The 22,107-nt window shown below is 34.4% G+C and overlaps 1 protein-coding gene across 5 annotated transcripts in view; it reads left to right on the top strand.

Annotated features, from left to right (window-relative positions):
* ELF1 (E74 like ETS transcription factor 1) overlaps nucleotides 1–22,107 on the top strand; it is a 111,258-nt gene that overhangs the window by 85,336 nt on the left and 3,815 nt on the right. For 3 of the 5 annotated variants that reach the window (XM_087436006.1, XM_087436007.1, XM_014789945.2), the window contains exons 4-8: nucleotides 9,286–9,393; nucleotides 11,017–11,184; nucleotides 14,314–14,397; nucleotides 15,132–15,324; nucleotides 16,732–17,172. In XM_087436006.1, coding sequence (XP_087292132.1) covers nucleotides 9,286–9,393; nucleotides 11,017–11,184; nucleotides 14,314–14,397; nucleotides 15,132–15,324; nucleotides 16,732–17,172 — 994 coding nt within the window. The remainder of the gene's footprint in view (nucleotides 1–9,285; nucleotides 9,394–11,016; nucleotides 11,185–14,313; nucleotides 14,398–15,131; nucleotides 15,325–16,731; nucleotides 17,173–22,107) is intronic. The other 2 variants (XM_087436008.1, XM_087436009.1) reach the window with 2 other exon arrangements.

Genomic DNA, 22,107 nt, shown 5'->3' with positions numbered 1-22,107 from the left:
AGTCGCAATATTATTAAGTAAACCTAAACCTTATTTGTATTTCACCCATTTCACACTAATGTCCTTTTTCTAATCCAGGATTCTATCTAGAGTCTCACATTGCATTTAGTTGTTATTTCTTCTTAGTCGTCCAGTCTGTAACAGTTCCTCTGTCTTTCCTTGTCTCTCATAAACTTGATACTTTTGAGGCGTACTGGTTAGACCTTGTAGAATGTGCCTCAGTTTTATTCGTGTGATGTTTTCTCATGATTGGAATGAGAGAATGCATTTTGGGCAAGAATAGCACCAAAATGGCATTGTCTCCTTCTCAGTGCATCCTATTAATGCAGTATATTTTTTTAAAAAAATACATTATCTCATTTAATTCTCACAACAGAAAAAGAAAATTGAAATTAGAGAGGTTAAATTAGATGACTTGCTTAAGGTCACACAGCAAGTGACTGAGCTCCCATTGATAACATTACCAAACAACACTTAGTTTTTGTGTTGTCCTCTGTTTTTTACAAAGTATGCTGTCATATATTCACATTTTTTGTTTAGAGCACTCAATGAAAGTTTTTTGATAAATTTAGACTTGTTTCTCCCTTATCAATAAGGAAATTAGAGTAATCAAATTGGAGGTTTCTGTTCATTGCTGACTGTTGATCTGTGTGTTTTGTATAATAGAATGACCACTTTGTTGTTTAGCTAGTGGTGTTTTTGCAGTGTATTTTAATGTGGCTTCTTAATGCCTTAGGGTAAGGCTACACTCTTTGTAGGTTGGGAACCTGAGTCTCCCCTGAAGGGGTGTTTATTCCTGGTTTTAGTCATCAGGGAAGACATTGGTCCACGGAGAAGAAATAGACACTAGTAAAGCAGATCTTGGATCTTGAGGAAGAGGAATTGCTTCTTTCTTTCATTGCTGCACTCTCTCAGGCTTAGGCGTGAAGATAGCTGATGACGAGATATAGACAGGCTCCTTCCTTCCTGGAAGATAGAACTTAGTGTGGAATGAGTCCAGAAAACAAGCCATATCTTGGAAACCAGATTTGCTATTTGCATGTTTCTTGTCCCTCCCCTTTTTTATCTCCCAACCCAAGCCTTTGTTTTACTCTTCATCCTTGTTTGAGCAATGTCATGAGAAAAGAAAGAGCCTTGTAGCCCTCCTTAGATCAGAGTGGGGGAGGAAAGAGTACTGCGCTTTTGAGAAATTACAAGGGGAGAAAGAGATGGGACTAGAACGGTTTATAAACTGTCCTTATGAGTCCTAGGCAGCACTTCAGATGATATTAAGGAATTATTGTTAATTTTTTTAGGTATGATAATAGCATTGTTATTGTTTTTTAGATACATATACTAAAATATTTAGAGATAAAATATAGTGTCCTGGGTTTCTTCAAAATAATCCTGGGTGGGGTGTGTGTGAGGGGACCTTGAGGGCAGTTGGTGGAGTATGGATGAAAGAAGATTGACCATGTGTTGATAATGGTTGATGCTGAGAATGGATATGTGAGAATTCATTATACTATGTTCCATAATTTTGATTTTATTTGAAATTTTCAATAATAAAAAGATGGAATTATTTTTATGGATTTGAGGTGTATATTAAAATGCAGCTATCATCTATAACCTTTTACTTCAAGGTTTCATGTTCATCAAAACACTTTTATTTTTATCATTATCTCATATCAAGTTTGATATAAATTTGAACCTAGATCATTTGACTATGAGTTCTTACCTATGTGGAGATTCTTCTTCCATTACCAGTCTTTGAGGATCTAAAAGTGAAATTATTAAAGGAGATAGTAGAAATTATATTTCCACAAATGGAGAGTAACCATGATATTCATTAGTAAATCTTATCTTTAAAAAAAAATACTGTTATGTGTCCTATCTCATACTTAGTCTTATCTGTTTTTACAAGGTCAAACATAATTTTTAGTAATTCTTAATAATTTCAGATGTCTTTGGTGAATTGTTCTCTAAATTATTATAGTATCAGTGCTGTCTGTTCTTGGTCTAAATAACTTTTAACTAGTTGCCAGATCATAGCTAATCTGTTATAAAGTTTAAAAATACACGTATTAAAAGCTTGTGGGTTTTACTGTTTTCCTACAAGAAATTATTATCTATTTAATGAAGGGCCAACATTTTCTTTATATTTTTAAAAGCTAGATGTACTTTTTTCTGGTTTTCTTTCCTGTTTCATGTAGGGCCCACCAATTTATTTTGCATTTCTCGACCTAAGCACTAAAGCTGAATGGAGTAAATCAAGTTTTACAAATTAGAACATTTAATATTAAACACATTTAGCTTGCCTCATGTTTTTGAAATTCAAGATAGCATGCTTTCTGTATATAGCTGAGGAATGATTACTAGTGTATATTAAGTTAAAAAAGCAAGGATCAGGACAGCATGAATAGTATGCTACCTTTTACTTAAGATATGGGAAAGAATATAAATGATACGTGTGTGTTTGCTTATATTTAAAAAATAGAAAGATAAAACAAAAACTAATGAAAATGGTTCTCTACAGAGAGAAGGAGAGGACAGGGATGAAAGCTAGAATTCTCTAAATATACTTTGTTTTGTTGTTTTTACTTTGGAACTGTGTAAACACTTAACAGAATTGTAAGGCAAAATTAAATCCAAAAGAGGGAAAATAAGCAATCTCTAAAACTTAAAGCACACTGAAACAAATGACCTTACGTTATTGAGTTGTTGGCATAACCATACAGAGAATAATTATTTCAAGTGATTTTTAAGGCAGTACATTTCCCAATAGGATATAGCCTAAAAAGCAAAAACAAAAGTGCTTGGGAATCTTTAATTGTTTTCAGTAATTATACTGTTAGTAATAATATGGTTATTGTTATTTTAAAACTTGTATGAGTGTGTACATGTGAGAGAGATGTTAAAGTAAAATCAAATAAGTAATGAAGTTAATGTCATAAGACAAGATTTATAGAGTAAAATAAGATATACAAATGTTAAATTGCAAAATTAAATGAAATTCTGTAATTCTGTAAATAAATTTAATATAAATAAATCCCATAAATAAATTATATAATCCTAAAAATAAATTCTATGATGCTAAATTTGAATCGAAAATAGCGGTATGAATTCATTATCTATTTTCTTCTTTAAAAAAACAAAAACAAAATATTTTCAAGCCAAATATGGGACAGCTTGAAAATAAATGAAAACAATAACTGCAATGGATTGAAGCATATCTAATATATTCAAGTCCGTGATTTCATAATACTTACACAAAAAAGAATAGTCACCAATGAGTGGTGCTGATAACAATTTTGAAAACTGATAAATTGAAGTTAAAAATCAAACACTGATTCTCCCTTCCCTATATGAACTATATCACTGAGTAACTAGATTATTAAATGAGGAGTTTCTCTTTATAGTGGTGTTCCAGCTTATAAATGAAAAAGTTATGATAAGTAGAATATCTGCATTTTGTAATCGCTAATGAATTAGTAGGTAGAGGTATTGAGCATCAGTAGGTCCTAACATCACAAAAAGAGGATTCCAGATATTTGAGCCTTTTAATGGAAGAACACATTCATCACATATGGAAAATAGCCTTCTCCAAAAAAAATTAAGCAGAATTTGATCAAGCTTCCAGAACTCACTACCAGTTTAGAGGAAATACAGAGAAACATGTTACACTACACATGGGAATACAATTAGCAAAATCCAAACTGTGAGAAACTCTATAGGACAAACAGCCTTTTTCTTCATTAATTGCAAGGAAAAAAGAGAGAGATGGAGGGTGACATAGAATTGAAAAGAAACTTAAGAAACATATCAGTCAATTGCAATGTGAGGATCTTATTTGGATCCTGATTTAAACAAAAAACTATCAACTTCCCCCCACCCACCGCCATTTATGATATTTGAGATGATTGGACGTTTGAATGCTGTTTGATATTAAGGCAATATTGATTTTTTAAAATGTGTGATAATGGTATTATGTTTAGGTTTTCAAAACAGTGCCTTTATGTTTTAGAGAGACATTGTGAAGTATTTACTGCTGAAATATTAGAATGTTTAGAATTTGCATCAAAATAATATGGTGATAGAGGAGTGCATAGAGATGGAGCTAAAACAAGATTGGCTATGATTTGATAATTGTTGAAGATAGGTGATGGATACATAGGAGTTCTTTATGTTATTCTGTTTGCATTTGAATATGTTTAAAATTCTCCAAAATAATTTTTGGAAAATCACTCCTATTCCCCAGCTTTGGCCACCAAAAAGGCTTGGAAGTAATGAACATTCCAACAGCAGTGACCACCCCTCCTATACAAATTTTGGTCTCTAAATGCACTTTCCGTTAAAGATATCAGGGTACTTGGGAGAAACGACTGATTCTGGGTTTGGGGCAGGAAATATACAAGAATAACCTATAATATCTTATCATCCCAGAAAGCACAGAGCGATCCAACATTACTCAGGTCATGTCTAAAAGACCCAGGAACCAGCTTTAGTTCCCAGTGGCCAAGGATGGGACATTTAGAGGATCATTAAGAGTTACAACTGCAAAGGATTGAAGAACATCAAATATGTTAGAATCTATGTATGCACAATGATACTAAAAAAGTAACTCAGTGGTCACTTTTGGAAGATGCAGGGAAGCCCATTTATTATTCTGAAAACGAGTAAATAATGGAAAAAGAATCAAGCATTTAATTTGCCCTTATTGTATGTGCCGTGGCTCAGGGTAAGCACATAGTTGATGAAGGAAAGTTCTTTATAGCGAGTTCTAACTAATAAATGCTGGAGGAATGATAGGATTAGAATTATCACCATTTTGGAATCCCTCATGAAATGATGGATCTAGGCAGTTATCAATAACTGCTGAGGCCATCTGGTAAAAGGCTGATGGAGGATTTCACGACAGATAGATCAGGCTGACAACACCTGAACCTGGTTCTCAATCTTAACAGTGCTGAGAGACAACCACCAGACTTTATAGCGTTACTTCAGGAGGCACGTAGAATCACACAGCATCACCTTTGAAATATTCTTGCCAAAAAATTGAGCGTGAATCTAATGAAGCTGCTAGATATAACTACCAGACTACAGGAAATACTTGGGGGAAGGGCTATGGTAAGTGACACCACAGAGGTGTAATCAGCAAAATCTAAAATGTGGGGAACTACAGACAGATGACCCTGTTTCTTCTAAGACAAACAGCAAAACGGAAAAAAAAAATAAAAAAAGGGAGGAGGTACATGTCAATGTAATGCATGCTTTGTTTGGATCCTGATGTGAACCAACTTTTTAAAAAACATGAGACATTAGAGAAATTTCAATACTAACTGGATATCTGATTTAAAGAATAATTAATTTTTAAAAGATGTGATCATGGTATTGTCTTTTAGAGATATATATACTGTAATATTTACAGTTGAATGATAGGCTGTCTGGGGCTCACTTTCAAATAATCCACTGTGTGTGTATTGGGCTGAGGAGTATAGATGAAGGGAAATTGGCTATTATTAAGTATTGAAGCTGGACCCTCGATACATGGAGTTCATTATATGATTTTCTCTACTTTTATGTATGTTTGAAATTTTTCATTATAAAAAGCTTGACAGAGAAGTGGTTTGCAATACTTCTTGATTTTTATTAATCGATAGACAACAAAATCGTTATACATACTACTTTTATCATTTTCATCTACCCAGCAGACTTTAAAGTATTTTAGAAAACTTATTTATGTAAATGAATATCTAGAATTATAAAAATGTTTAGAAGATAGTAATTAATTATTGAGTTATCTGTGCCTTATTTGCCTGATTTTTTAAAAATTTAATTTTAGTAGGCTATTTTCCTCAATTCATAGAATTTCAAAGCCTTCACAAAGGAGTAATATGCTTTTTTTTACTATGCCCTAAATCTACAAGATTTTAAATAGGAGGCTTAAGTTTTTGTTTTTGTTTTTGTTTTTTGTGAGGAAGATCAGCTCTGAGCTAACATCCATGCCAATCCTCCTCTTTTTTTTGCTGAGGAAGACTGGCCCTGGGCTAACATCTGTGCCCATCTTCCTCCACTTTATATGGGACACTGCCACAGCATAGCCTGACAAGCGGTGTATCAGTGCACACCGTGGATCGAACCCAGGCCGCCAGCAGCAGAGCTCGCACACTTAACCGCTACGCCACAGGGCCAGCCCCAAGGCTTAAGTTTTTTAATAGGAAATGTTACAATGCCCTGCTTTAATCACTTTGCTAGAATTTTTGAGATATGTGTCTTTTCTGGTTTTAACAGTTATGGAGGAATTGGACTTTTGAGCATTTGTTTTTATAGAATAGATAACTAAAATTTAATTGATTTATTTTTCATTACACATAGGAGAAATAGTCTCCTAATGAAGACTATGAATAGTCCCTATCAGTAGTCTCCTAATGAAGTTTTGTGCATCTTGACATGAAAATAAAAAGGACACATACTTTTGGAAATAAAAAGCTAGTCAAAAATCTATTCAAGGGGCCAGCCCCATGGCCTAGCAGTTAAATTCAGTGCACTCTGCTTCGGCAGCCCAGGTTCACAGGTTTGGATCCCAGGTGCAGACCTAACACTGCTTGTCAGCCATGCTTTGGTGGCGACCCACATACAAAATAGAGGAAGATTGGCACAGATACTAGCTCAGGGTGAATCTTCCTCAACAACAACAAAAACAAAAAACCTATTCAAGTTCTCTAGGGAGCTGTGACCACTTGCCTTAAGAGAAAAAGTTTAAAGCCTTTGAAAGAGGAAGACTCCATGAAGGGTTGAATTGCTGTTTGAAAACTTCAGACTAGATGAAAATCTTTGCCTCTTTTTATATTGGCTGTCTTCTTGTTTCTTAATCTCCAAGTGACCTATAGATTACTTGGATACAAGGATACTACCTGAGGGAGTCAGTATCCCAGATGTTTGGAAATCTGCAGGTACATCCTTCATATCTGTAAGAAGGAGCTTCTCTTCTGGTTTGGCAGGTTGTAGGGACTCCCAGTGTTAGCCCATAAAATAAGGAAGAAAATGTTCTTTGTTAGGAATTTCTTCCTCATTGAGAGGAGCTGGCTAAGTACGTATATGACCCCAGATCCTGAACTTCTTTGTATGCCTCCTTCAGGAATTGTACCAGCTCTCTGCTCCTTCAGCAGGCCATCCCTTCCATTCCCATCATGGGATTCCTCCCTTGGGAAGGCAGTCAGCCAAATTAATCAATGTATTAAGCAGGTTAACTAATCTGCTGTTATAATAACAGTCTTTAGCAGTTGTACATTTTGTTTTATAATGATATAGACTAGTTATCTCATTTTCTTTAAATGCAGAATACTTATTCTCATGCCCTTTTACTATTTTTCTTGCTTTAGTTTCTCTTTTCCTCTCTAAAGATTTAAATCCTAGCTATCTTAAATGACTCAGCCTAAGCCCATCTCTTTAGGAAGTCTTCCTAACTTATAACAATATACAGTGCCTGTAGTCAGTCTATTTCATACCATAAAATTAATCACTTTGTTATTTTCTTAGACAGTATCTATCAGTTCCCAATGGATAAGGAAAAAGGTCATGTTTTATACTATTGTATCTTACACATTTCCTAGCACAATTGTTTAAGAGTTACAGGCATTCAATATTATTGCCAACTGAGAACTTGGAGAAAATTAAGAATTTTTAGGTTCTTGGAGATCTTCAGTCTAAAGAGAATGTGAACTGTTATGGAAATATTTAGGATAATAAATGTTATAACATTCAAATGGAAAGTTAAGTTAAATTTCAAAGAACTAACAATTTCTTGGAAATCTGGTTATAGTCTTTTTTTTTTTTTTTTTTTTTGCTGAGGAAGATTAGCCCTGAGCTAACATCTGTGCGTCTTCCTCTACTTTGTATGTGGGTTGCCACCACAGCATGGCTGATGAGCGGCGTAGGTCCACGCTCAGGATCGGAGCCCACAAACCCGGGCCACCGAAGCAGAGCACGCCAAACTTAACACCATGGGGCTGGTCCCTGGTTATAGTCTTAATAATGAAAAGGAAGATGATTTTGTTTATTCTCTGGATTCAATAGGAGTGGGGAGAGGAGAATGTGGAAATGATCACTATCATTCATTTGATTGAGAAAAAGAACTTTTGCTTCAAGTACTATGTTTATATTTACTTTTTAAGCTTGTATAAAATTAAAAGGCTTATTTCATTCATTTATGTACTGTCAGTCCAACCCTGAATCTGAAAGTCATGATTTGATATACATATTCAAACTTTTAAAAATAATATGTAATTTTTACACAAATATTGAGGGGAAAATATAGCAGGTATGTATGAGGGATTATGGATGATGGATATTGAATTTATCCATGAAAAGAGGGCATTTGTAGCTCTTTATTTAGTTTCTTGGTGCTGATCCTAGAGCCAAGGGGCTAAAAGCCATCAAAGAATTCACTGTGCATCTATTTTAGACATCTGTCTGGGATGCAGAGAAGTGTTGAGTATCTAGCATGTACTTGGATTAATTTTCATTTATATTTTAATATTTTTAAGAACATAAAAAAACAAACTTGGACTAGGCACAGCCCACAGTATGGGAATTAATGTTCTACAGTACACACTAGAGAAGAGTGGTACCAGAGTACTGTAATTATCAAAGGATGCTTGGATTCTAGTAATGTGACTATGACTAAAACTTTTTAGAGGTGGTGGCACTTCATTAATTATAGAGGAATGGAAGAAGAGTCAAAGATTAACAGAGACCCATGTTCATTCCTGTTAGTGAGCTAAGAGTCTTGGAATCAGTGTTAGTGCTGAAGGGTGACCTAAGAACATCAGCCCAGTCATTTCATAGTGTGGCGTCTACAGAAACAAAATGACTTGCCCAGTGGCATACTAGTTCAGTGGCACACCTGGGATTTCTGACGGTCGTTCCTGAACTCTTTCTACTCAAGTCCGATACCCATCTTATTTATTCTTGAAAATATAAGAATTATTGGAGAAATGACTAGTGCTTTCTCTTCAGAATATGAGCTCTATTTTGCTTACTCTTTTACCTCCCAGCATCTTGCAGAGGTTTTTGTTTTGTTTTGTTTTTTAATAAAAAGCCACATCTTGCAAAGTTTTTTTAAAAATAAGAGATAGATAAATATTTGGTAGTCATATTCAGTATACATTTTATATGTTGATACAAAGTATGTATATAAACCCAAGTATTAAATGATGTATCCTGGTTCAAGAGACCAGAATCTATGCTTTTTAGAGCCACAGATATCTTGTAACTAATTCTCTTTTTTCTTTGTATGTATTGTAGTTGAAGCTTCCTGTCATAATGGGGATGAAACAATTGAAACTATCGAGGCTGCTGAGGCACTCCTCAATATGGACTCTCCTGGCCCTATGCTGGATGAAAAACGAATAAGTGAGTGGTTATCTGAAACGATTGTTCATCTTTATATACTTTTGAAAAGTTATTCTTGCCATCTCTTTCTATGAGGCAGTAAATATTAAGAGACCAGAGACTATGTTTTATATTTTGTGTTCCAGGTGCGTTTTAAGGTATAGTACTAGTTAAGGCACCTTCACTAAAGTGTTTAGACTTTTTAAAATTGGGGGAGTGAGGCCTTTAGGAATAAATAAGGAATTTATTTAGTTGTTAAATAGCAGATTATGTAGAATTTCTTCTCTTAACCTCATTGGTGAAAGTATTTAGGGCCCAAACTATTATAACTTAGTGATCTCTAGAGATATTTATCAGCGAATAGACAAAATTCAACTGAAAAATTTTGTAACACTTCATGGCATAAAATGCACTGCCACATTACTGATCTGCTTTTAAATCAGTGTTCTCCTTTTGCACTTTTTTGACAAGAAAGTCGTCAAACTCATAAAATTTATTACTAAATCAATTCAAAATGTTTATTGAATATTTCCTATACGCATAGCAGTGCATCAGGCAATAACGTGATATTCAAATGAACAGATGCTGTTTCTTTCCTTAAGTTTACAATTTAATTTTGAAGACAGTTATTTATGTAAATAACTGTAAAAGCCCAAAGTAAAGGCCCTGAGAAGGATAACAGGTGTTCTGGAAGGAGAGAGTACTCTAGCTGAGAACATAAGAGATAGGCTTTTCTATGGAGGCAGTGTTTTGACCTGGGCTATGACAAATAAGCTTTTAATGGGTAGAGGAGACAGAAAAGGGCATTCAACCTAGAGGGAATGGATTGAACCAAAGACACAGACCTGTAAAAAAGAATGAAATGTTTGAGATAAAATTGCTTTGGTATAGCTGAAGTGTAAGTTTCATAGTGGGTGGGAGATGAGATTGGAAAGGAGGTTCAATCTAGATTATGGAAGCTTCGAATGGCATGATATGGGGTTGGGGTTGTTCTCTTTTCCCCCTATAAACTGTGGGAAGATATGTCAATTTTATTTTTCTTTCTAATTTTCAGGGTGTAAAGTTTTTATAGAGAGTCAGATCAGACTTAGGTTTCAGAGAATAACTTAAGCAGCGATGTGAAGAATGGAGAAGAGAGACAAGATAGACTGGTGATAGGAAGTCAAGTAAGGAAGACATTGAAATAGTCCAGTCAAGCCTGGACTGACTTAGGGTGCCTGATTTAGGGCAGAGAAAATACAAAGCAGGGGGGCCGGCCTGGTGGCATAACAGTTAAATTCACGTATTCTGCTTTGGCGGCCAGAGTTTGCTGGTTTGGATCCTCGGCGCGGACCTACTCACTGCTCATCGAGCCATGCTGAGGCGGCGTCCCACATAGAAGAACTAGAAGGACCCACAACTAGGATATACAACTCTGTACTGGGGCTCTGGGGAGAAAAGAGAAAAAGAGGACAATTGGCAACAGATGTTAGGTCAGGGCCAATCTTCCTCAAAAAAATAAAAATAAAAATAATACAAAGCAGGGACTAGATTTCAAGATTTTGTTTCTAGTTTAATCTTCATAGAAACAGGAAATTATTTTATGAAATTATTTTGGTTTATAATACAAAGTTGATTATAATTAGTTGCTTTTATTTCCATTAGATAATAATATATTTAGTTCATCTGAAGATGACATTGTTGTTGCCCCAATCACCCATGTATCCGTCACATTAGATGGGATTCCTGAAGTGATGGAAACTCAGCAGGTTCAAGAGACATATGCACACTCACCAGGAGCCTCATCACCAGAACAACCTAGGAGAAAGAAAGGTGGGTGGTTAATTTGTTTAGGGCAAACCGTCAAATCTTGGTGTGGAATCTAAGTATAATTTTTATTCAAGGATATTTTTACACCAAACAAAACATATATAAGAAAAAAATTGAGGGCACAAAATAGAAATTAAGGGGTATTTCTTCATATTAGATTAATTTTTAAAAATTAGATTATTTTATTCATTTAAAATATTTGGCCTACCTCACAGAAAAGGGATTTTTCCAACTTTTAAAAACCTCAACCTTTCATCTAAACCCTTTTATCCAAGCTCAGAAAGAGCTTGGGGGTAACAGCAGGTCAGCTTCCTCCCATGAGACATAGTTTGAAAACCACCAGCATAGATTCCAGTGGGAAAAATACAAGTTGCAAATCAGCAGGTAAGTAATTGAAGAGGAAAATGTTAGAATATGTTAAAGGGAATTTTAAAACTTTTCACAAATTGGAACCATACTTGCATTTTAAAGTCTGACACACTTTCCATTTCATTGCCTTCTGATTCTACTCCAGCTTGTTGAATATTTTGAGTTTAATATCTTGGTTAATGGCATCACCAGCCACCCAGTAACCTAACTTCACCTGAAAGTAAGGGAAATTCCAAGAGCCCAAAATGAAGAGGAAAATAAAAACAGTAACAATGAGCTGACACTGCAGCAGCTCTGAAGGGCTGAGAAATATATGTCAGTCTTGATGTCCAAGGGGCTTGGGTTTTATTGCCCATGTAGAGGCAGATGCTTACGTCTTGGTCCAGTACAAGATGGGGTATTGGACAGAGATCTCAGCATATAATTGGGATCCTTGAAAGGTTGTACCCTCAGGGAAAAAACAGTTATCACTGATTTTAGGAATTACAAGCCAAATAATTAACATTAAAGTGGCCCCAGACTGGCAATAACTTTGGGGCACCAGGCAGAAGCTCTTGTAAAATTGCTCTGGCAAGTCATACGTGTAACCCAGGCTGCACAGGATTTCCTCAAATAAAAACCTGTTGAAAGTAAATTCACATTTCAGTATCACAGAATACATGAGGAAGACACTTCCTAAATCAGAAGCAGCAGAAAGAGAAAACTCTGGGGTTAGTTCTTTAAGAACTTTATATAATAGAATTATCAAATAGAAACTTTCAATGAATATGATTATAATTATTAAAGCAAAAGAATAAAAAAACATGGTCAAAGAATATGAGACTATTAAAAAATACCAGGTGGAACTTCCTCTTCTAGTCAAGATGGAATAATAGAATCTGACTTGGCAACAATTTTTTTGATTATGACACCAAAAGCACAAGCAACAAAAGCAAAAATTAGTAAATGGGAGTACATTAAACTAAAAAACTTATGCACAGCAAACGAAACAGTCAACAAAATGAAAAGGCAACCTGCAGAATGGGAGAAAATATTTGCAAACCATATATCTGATAAGAAGTTAATATCCAAAATGTATAAGGAACTCATACATTTCAATAGCAAAAAAACAAGCAATCTAATTAAAAAATGGGCAGAGGACCTAAATAGACATTTTTCTAAAGAAGACATATAAATGGTCAACAGGTACATGAAAAGATGCTCAACATCACTAATTATCAGGGAAATGCAAATCAAAACCACAATTAAATATCACCTCACATCTGTTAGAATGGCTGTCATCAAAAAGACAAGAGATAACTTAAGCGTTGGCAAGGATGTGGAAAAAAGGAACCCTTGTACACTGTTGTTGGGAATTTAAATTGGTACAGCCACTATAGAAAACAGTATGGAGGTTCCTCAAAAAATTAAAACTAAAAATACCATATGATCCAGCAATTCCACTTCTGGGTTTATATCCAAAGGAAATGAAAACAGGATATCAAAGAGATATCTGCATTCCCGTATTCATTGCAGCATTGTTCATAGCAGCCAAGATATGGAAACAACCTAAGTGTCTGTCCACGGATGAATGGATAAAGAAGATGTGATGTATATATACACACACAATAGAAAATTCAGCTATGAGAAAGAGGGAAATTTTGCCATTTGTGACAACATGGCCTGAAGAATGACCTCTTTGACCCTCTTTTCTCTGACTCTTACTCACCCTAACTGCAGAAATGTTTTTCTATTCAGTTTGTCTAGTGATGGGTTGTTACTAACCTTGTGACTTTAGCTCTAGAATTCTGCTTTTCTAAGTTAATTGTCCTATATTATATTAGCCTAGAATTCACTCTTGTGCTCTAGACCAGAGAGAGTGTCAGCCTCAAGAATGTTGGGGTAAGAGGTACAAACTAAAGTATCCAATTACGTTTAATCTTTGTTTTCTCATATACAGAGTGGTAGTCTGTTGAGACAGCAGCATCATCTCAACCTAAATCACAGGCAACATTGTCACCAAGTTGTGATTCTAGATAAGTGTTAAAGAGGATCACAACAAGGCTTTAAAATAGTTGGTTGACCCAGAATAAGGCTGCAAAAAATACAGTTTAACACTGTTGGAATGGACTTGTTTAGATTGGATGTTAGGTAACCATAAAGTTTGCTGTGAATTGAAAGAAATATACAAAAATGAGATGTTTAAAAATACACAGGAAAATAAAAATTGATTATGTGGTTCATCAGAATTTTGCCTCACTTATTTTTTATATCGCTAGAGTTTTGAGAAGTTTCTAGTATTTGAGAACTAACTGTAGGCAGAGATTTATTTAGAAGAGAGAAAAGCTAAAAATCTACTTCTCCTACCTTAAAAAGCTTATATAACCAAACAGGGAGACAAAACCTATATGGGCTTATTTTTTGAGCCCAAGTTTTATCAGCATCAAGAATATTGCCCCAAATTTTAAGAAAGCACTGTCAGTATTGTCACCTCAAAGACAAGATACAATGTTTTAAACTTAACCTTATTTTTACAAATGAGCCAAAGTATCGTTTTCTACATAAAAGTTTGTGATCTAACCTACATTAATGTTAAATTTTTACTGAAGTTATTTTCCTTTTAGTAAATAGCATTTTAGGAGACCAATATATGTGATCCATGTAGAAAATATTTAGCACTTGAAATTTAGAATAAATGACAAAACAGTGTTTATAAACAGCTACATTGTCCATTCTCTCTCACTTTTGAGGGCAAATGTTTATGCAGAGCTGTTCTGATTTCAGGGAGAAAAACTAAACCACCACGACCAGATTCCCCAACCACTACACCAAACATATCTGTGAAGAAGAAAAACAAAGATGGAAAGGGTGAGTACTACTATAATTTCTCTATAATACTTACAGGTCAAATAACATTCAGATTGCTTTAAAATATCTGCATATTGTAAGTAGAAACTAGTTTTCTTGGCATATTGAAATGAGTCTTATTGCTGCTGCATGCTTATAAGATACAGTTGCCACTTTCGGTAAAGAGACTGGTAGTAATGTAGCCTAAGACATCTGTTTAAGAGATTTTCACTTACCTGTCGAAATAATCCATCTTTTCATTTAATAATGAGTCTCTTGGAAGAGTTCAGCCAGGTTAAGTTTTCAATTCATAGACAGTTTATTATATTGTCTTGGAGTTCTAGTATTTTTATAATTACTGCTCAAATTTGAAGAAAATTGTTGTGGCTAATCCACTGGCTCTAATATAAAAAGAAAACTATTGAAAGGTTTTGTATAGCTCTTTTTCATTGTTTCTTCTAGGTAATGGTTCTTAAAGAGATAGGAAAAAATTGTCTCAAGTCAATATTGACTTTCTCCCTAAGTCATCACAAATCTAATGGACAAGATTGCTCTGTTTAGACATCTTATATGGGACTAATAAAAAGATCTATATCAGACCCTAAAAGTTATGACCATTATATTAGCAGTACTAACTGAATTATGTAATATTTTTGTATAATTATAAATGGAACTTATAAGACTTTTTGTTATGTTTTATTGTACTCTTGCAAAGGAAATTTTGGTCAGTTAAAAAGAAATTGTTTTTGTTTCAGGAAACACAATTTATCTTTGGGAGTTTTTACTGGCACTGCTCCAGGACAAAGCTACTTGTCCTAAATATATAAAATGGACCCAACGAGAAAAAGGCATTTTTAAATTGGTAGATTCTAAAGCAGTATCCAGGTTGTGGGGGAAGCACAAAAACAAACCTGACATGAACTATGAGACCATGGGAAGAGCTCTCAGGTATGTGAAGTTTTTGTAGTTCATTGTGTTAAGAATATCATTTCCTAAATACTAAAAAATAGATAACTTTTAAGACATTAAGGAATTAAAGAAATGATCAATTTTATTTATTGAAGTGCTAAAGCCGTACTACTTACAGAAATCAGTATGCCTTTAAATTGAAATCTCATTCCAATCTGGGAAAATGTTTTCCTTCCCAAAAAAATGTTTCTGCAAGCAACAGATATTTTATTTATAAAGAGATCAGAAAATGTTAAGCTGTCATCAGGAATTGTAAATTGACCACAGGGCTCATTTGTTTTGAGCCATTAAAATTAAATTCAGCACAAAGTACAAATAGTGGTGTTACAGGTACTTAATAAGAGGATGCATTTTTAAACATGAATCTCAGGTATGATGAATAATATATTATGGTGGAATAAATTAATGCTTTGAGAATAATATTAAACATTGTGAAAATTTTGATGTAGAGTATCATTTTATTCTTAAACTCACCTTTAATTTGTTTTTCTCTGATCATGTGATTTATTCAAGATATGCATGTATTCAAGAAAGATTTATTAGAAATAGCAATGATCTGACACTTGATAATCTTCTTAAACTAAAACTATTTAGTTACAATTTGTGTTTTTTTTCTTTAACTCATACTTTTTGATTCTTGATTTAATTAAAATCATTGACAAAATTTGAATCACTTCTATTTTTACATCATTAAATTTTATACAGAAAACTGAATCAGATTTACAGAATCAGATTTAAATTGGTAGGGACATTAAAGGAAACTGTGGAAGGGAAATCATTTCTTGAGGTTTGTAGTAGTAGATTTGATTATTTGGGCAAGTTAGCAGAAGGTAGAAGGAGGAAAAAAAATGAAGAGCTAGAATAATCCATATTCTTTAGGGGATGATCAGAATTGGTTTTAGATTGAGTTGGTAATAAGGACTTTTTCTCTATTTGTAAGTTAAATGTACATTTAACGTATATTTAGAAAAGAATGTTTTGGGGGCTGGCTCCATGGCCTAGTGGTTAAGCTCAGCATGCTCTGCATCGGTGGCCTGGGTTCAGTTCCTGGGCACGGACCTACACTACTCATCTGCAGCCACGCTGTGGTGGCATCCCACATACAAAATAGAGTAAGACTAGCACAGATGTTAGCTCAGGGTGAGTCTTCCTCAGCAAAAAAAAAAAAAAAAAAAAAAACGAAAAGAAAAGAATGTTTTTAATTATACTATTTTGTATAAAATAACTGACCTTCATTCAAAGAAGAATAGAAATTCTTCTTAGAAATTCTTTTTTCACTTGTTTCCAACTTGAAACTTTAGTTTATGATTAGGACATTTTTATTTTGTTAAATATTAATTTATGTTTAATTGAATAAAATATTGATGAATTGTCTGCTTTGAATAGGTACTATTACCAAAGGGGTATTCTGGCAAAAGTAGAAGGTCAGCGTTTGGTGTATCAGTTTAAGGAAATGCCAAAAGATCTTATTTATATAGATGATGAGGATCCAAGTTCCAGCATAGAGTCTTCAGATCCATCACTGTCTTCAACAACCACTTCAAGTAGGAACCAAACAAGCCGATCGAGAGTATCTTCAAGTCCAGGGATAAAAGGTGGAGCCACTACAGTTCTAAAACCAGGGAATTCTAAAGCTACAAAGCCCAAAGATCCTGTGGAAGTTACACAGCCATCAGAAGTTCTGAGGACAGTGCAGCCCACACAGTCTCCGTATCCTACACAGCTCTTCCGGACTATTCATGTAGTACAGCCAGTACAAGCTGTCCCAGATGGAGAAGCAACCATTACCAACTGTGTGCAGGACGAAACTTCCGTTCAGAGTATTAGGTGAGAAAACTAAACTTACCAGTGCAAATCATTATGTGATGTTTCTGACCAGAGCCATTATTTGTTATGGGGGTCAAGATTCAGAAGTGAAAATAAAAATTATATAGATTTCAAGGTGGAACTCTTGGTCAACAGATTGTTTCAGCAGCAATATATATTACATCAGACCTCTGGTTGCATCAGTGATTCCTTATTTTTAAACTTTGACATTACTTGATGTTATTCATCAATTTAAGTCTAGTCCACTATACCTTTGTGTAACTGGATTGATCCATACAAGAAGGAATCCACGTATAAGAAAAGCCAGAGAATGGTTTCAGATCTTTTTTCAAAGTGAGAAGCTGTAAAAATGCAACATAAATTGACATATCATAACCTTTTGGAACACATTGAATTCCAAGAAATAAATATTATTCTTTGGGAAGATCCTATCATGGAACAATTCTAAAGTTCAAACAGGTAGGGAGGCCAAGAATCTAAGGTCCTCTTTTTCAGGCTTTTAGAATGGCAGAAGTTGGAAGAATAGTTTTCTTTGGCGTAATCAAATCAAATTTGCCTCACGGCCCCAGGAAGGATACAAAACAACAAAGTGACCAAGAAAATCCTATCTGCTTCTGACTGATCTTTTGCAGAAATTTGGGACTGGTCTTGGCTGATTTAGAATGGGGGAAGGAGAAGAAGGCAGAAAATTAAATGGACATTTGCAGCATTCTATTTTTCTATTTCTGCTGTCATGAATTTCCAGAACATGAATTATAAAAAAATATAGGAGCCCTTTAAAATCCAGTAAAAATGATTCTTTGATTATTTTATTTAGCCAGCTTCAGTCTTACATTTGTATATTCCAGAATATAAATGCTGGATTTTTGTTAAACAGATCTTGAAGTAAGTAAACATTACCTGGAATCAAGGCAGACTGAGATGAATCAGTCTTCCTTGTATGGTTTATTTAAATCCTTAACATTGTGAAAATGGAATTCTCTTAAATGTTTAGTTGTCTTTCAAGGAGTATTAAGGTCACATTTGTTCCATTTTTATTGGACAGGAATGATACACCTTTAACTTATTAAAGGAGTCCTTATTTAGCGCTCTCTCTCTTTTCTTTTTAATGTCTTATTTTCCTCTAGGTCCTCTTGGCTACATGTGATGACTAAGTATCTAATTCGAAGTATGTGTTTTCTCTCATTGATTTCCAGGGTTTTTGTCTTCTTATCATTGTGTGTATTTGTGTTGATAGGAAATATACAATGGCCAGAGCTAATCACTAGGACCGCCTTTTTGGAGTGATTCAGTGGTTTTTTAGCATCTGTAATCAAAGTTTTCTTTTTAGACCTTGAGAATAAAAACAAAAACCCACATCCTAGCAGCTCTGAAAGATATTAAATTGTGATATTGTATTGGATACTATATTACCCTGAATGTCAATTTCTGATAAGATTCAGTGCCAGGTACTAAAACATTGTAATCATCTTTGGTTTACCTTTCAGAATCTTCACTTCTGTGGTCCCCGAGAGTTCTCTGGACTCTCTGCCTGTTTACTGCCTTTAATAGTTTTTCTGTTCGGTCCAACCTATGTATTTACTACTAGTCATAGTTTTATTACGTTGCCTTCTTACAGTCTTGTTATATCTATGTTGCACACAGAGTACAGTCCAATTTGTGTAGCCTCAGCTGCCAGCTCTCACTCTCTGTTCATAAGGCCTTCCTTGCTCTCCAGCTAAGGCTGACTGCTTGCCTGTACCTCAGTCTGGTACATAAATCAGGTGTTTCAGTTGACTGTAGTGCCTGTCTCCACCTATATATTTAAATCTGTGGGAGCCAGATTTTATTCATTATTCTTTTCCTAGCACTTAATAGAATATCAGGCACATAACACTCCTTCGTATTTATAGAATTTATTTTGAAGTAGTGCATATATTTATTCTTTATCTCCTATTAAAGTAATGAGTTCTCTGAGTAGACTACTTATAGAATGAAGAAATACAAAATTTAACTTTTCAAACTTTAAAACATACTTTCTTGTTATAGAAATCATTCTGTATTTATATGTATGTATGTATACACACACATTCGTAAGCATTTCTTTGACTTTTTAAAAAATTCTTCTCTAATTTGGTTATATCTTTTATTTTCTTGCCTCAAGTCCTGCATATTTTAGAGCAGTTAAACCTTTAATACAACGCATTTTATTCCCTGAAATTATTAGATATGAAAAGACAAAAGTTAATGAATAGCAACAATTGACAGCTCCTGAATATAATTACTCATGTTTTGCTGTTATCTTGTTCCTTTCCATTTTATAAAAAGAAAGAAAAAGTGTTAAATTTCAAGCAAAATGTACACATGTACATACAAATCCAGCAAAATCTACAATATCATTCTGAAATTTTAACGTATTATTAGAATAGTTTTTCATTACATTAATTTCTTGTTTAGTGATTTTTTTTTACAGTTTTTATAATTACCCCAACTTTTTATTATGAAAAATTTTTAAATATGGGAAAGTTGAAATAGTACAATGAACACCTGTTTACCATCCACCTAGATTCACAATTGATAGCTTTTTGCCCTATTTTTTTCTCTCTTTATGTATTTATACCCTTTTTTCTATTTGGCTGTTTGTCAAGTAAGTTGACATTGTTGTGACATTCACTCCTAAATATTTTAACCTACAACTCTTAAGAACAGAGACATTATCCTAAATAACCGTTTTATCACTGCTAAGAAAATTAACAGTAGTTTGACTATATCTTTTTTGATCTTATGACTATTTGTTAATAAAATCAGAAACCTTAAAAAAATTTTTTTTCTGTAGTTGAGAGAAGGTAGAATTCGTGTCTTAAAATTAGATTAATTATTAATCTAATTTTAGAGCTTAAACTTTGAAAGCACTCTCTATGTTTCATACACTTTACATATATTAATGTATAGAATTCTCACGCTCAATGAGGTGTAGGTAATATTATTCCTATTTTACAGATGAGGAAATCGAGGCAAGGAGAGGCCAAGGAGCCTGGTTACACCTAGTAAGTGGTGGATACAGTGTTTTAATGCAAGCAGTTTAGTCCAAAGCAGTGAGCTTTGTGATTTGCCATACTGCTGGTTGATTCACATAAATTGCATGAATTATCAGTTATTTACAAAGAAGTAGCAACATGTTTTTTTCCTGAATGTTTCTTTTGCTCATTTCTTTCTATCTTGCATAATTGCATGTATTTATATTGAAATCAATTAAGCTTTTCTTAATTGATTTATGGACTGTGTGCTCAGTTTTTACAAATTTTAATTTTGACTCTGGCTTCATGTTATTCAAAGAAACAACAACAAAAATGAACTTCTGGTAAAATATTTTCCTAAAATTGTTCCTTGGTAAAATTGGAAGTCCGTATACTTATCTAGCATAACTTCTTTCTCTGTAATATTTATTCAGGCACTAATAGTTTGGCTTAGGGTCTTGTAAATAAATTAGCCTCTAAAAATGCATAATATGTAGGTTACCTTAAAAGCAATGTAATGGAGTAGAAAGAATGTAGGCATCACCTTTCAGCCCTCCAGCCTTGTCAATTATTAGATGTGACATTGAATGAAATTAACTAACTATTCTGAGTTTGTTTCCTCGTCTATAAAATAAAGATAATCTTATAGATGGTTGTAACAATTAAAGGACGCTTTCTGACATCTGAGTAGATATTCAACAAAAGGTAAATGTTATATTGTGTATCTTTAATAGCTTCAGAAAGTTTGAGGAATTTTGTCTTGTTTTGTTTTTGTGAGGAAGATTAGCCCTGAGCTAACGTCTGTTGCCAATCCTCCTCTTTTTGCTGAGGAAGATTGGCTCTGGGCTAACATCCGTGCCCATCTTCCTCTACTTTATATGGGATGCCGCCACAGCGTGGCTTGACAAGCGGCACATTGGTCCGCGCCCGGGATCTGAACCCAAGAACCCCGAGCTGCTGAAGCGGAGTGCAGGAACTTAATCTCCATGCCACCAGGCCGGCCCCAAGTTTGAGGAATTTTAAATTACCAATATCGTGCCAGTTGGTTACAAATAGCTTAGGAGATTTTTAAAAAGTAGTTAACTATGTGGGGCCGGCCCTGTGGCTTAGCGGTTAAGTGCAGTGTGCTCTGCTACTGGCGGACCGGGTTCGGATCCCAGGCGCGCACTGACGCACTGCTTGTCCAGCCATGCTGAGGCGGGGTCCCACATACAGCAACTAGAAAGATGTGCAACTATGACATACAACTATCTACTGGGGCTTTGGGGAGAAAAAGGGAAAAAGAGGAGGAGGATTGGCAATAGATGTTAGCTCAGGGCCAGTCTTCCTCAGCAAAAAGAGGAGGATTGGCATGGATGTTAGCTCGGGGCTGATCTTCCTCACATAAAAAAAAAAAGTAGTTAACTATAATATAACCTTTGTTAGAATATAATTTAACCAGACACAACTGACAGTTTAATCATTAACTAAGAAAAAGATAATTTAAAAATTCCTGTGGTTGAGAGAAAACTATATAATGTTTTATCCTTTAATCTCTGAATATTTTAATAAGTAAAAATTAATTGTTTTAGAATTTGTTCAAATAACCCAATATATTTACATTGTAGATACTGTAGATAAGTATATATATTTTCTGGCAGATGGCAGTCAGGTGTTTCAAGAAAGAGACATCTTTTTCTAATTTGATCAAAAGCGTTAAAAGTCTAGTGGTAGTCCTGATTAACAATATGCAAAATTTCTAAGTACATTCTTGTTTGTGCTGCACCTGAGTGAGAGAGAGGAAGGGGAGAGGTATGTATTAAAGAGTTGTAACTGCCCACAGTTTAAAGATATAATAGTAAATAGTCATCTTTAGCTGAAGTTATTCAGCAATTAAGAAGTGAACGGTATGTTGTAATGGTTAAAACACATAGGTTCTGCCATTGGATGGCCTCTTTTC

Source organism: Ceratotherium simum, chromosome 10 (genome assembly GCF_057802395.1).
Source record: "Ceratotherium simum simum isolate JZ-2026a chromosome 10, ASM5780239v1, whole genome shotgun sequence".
NCBI classification, from domain to species: Eukaryota; Metazoa; Chordata; class Mammalia; order Perissodactyla; family Rhinocerotidae; genus Ceratotherium; species Ceratotherium simum.
This window is presented reverse-complemented; position numbering and strand designations above follow the sequence as displayed.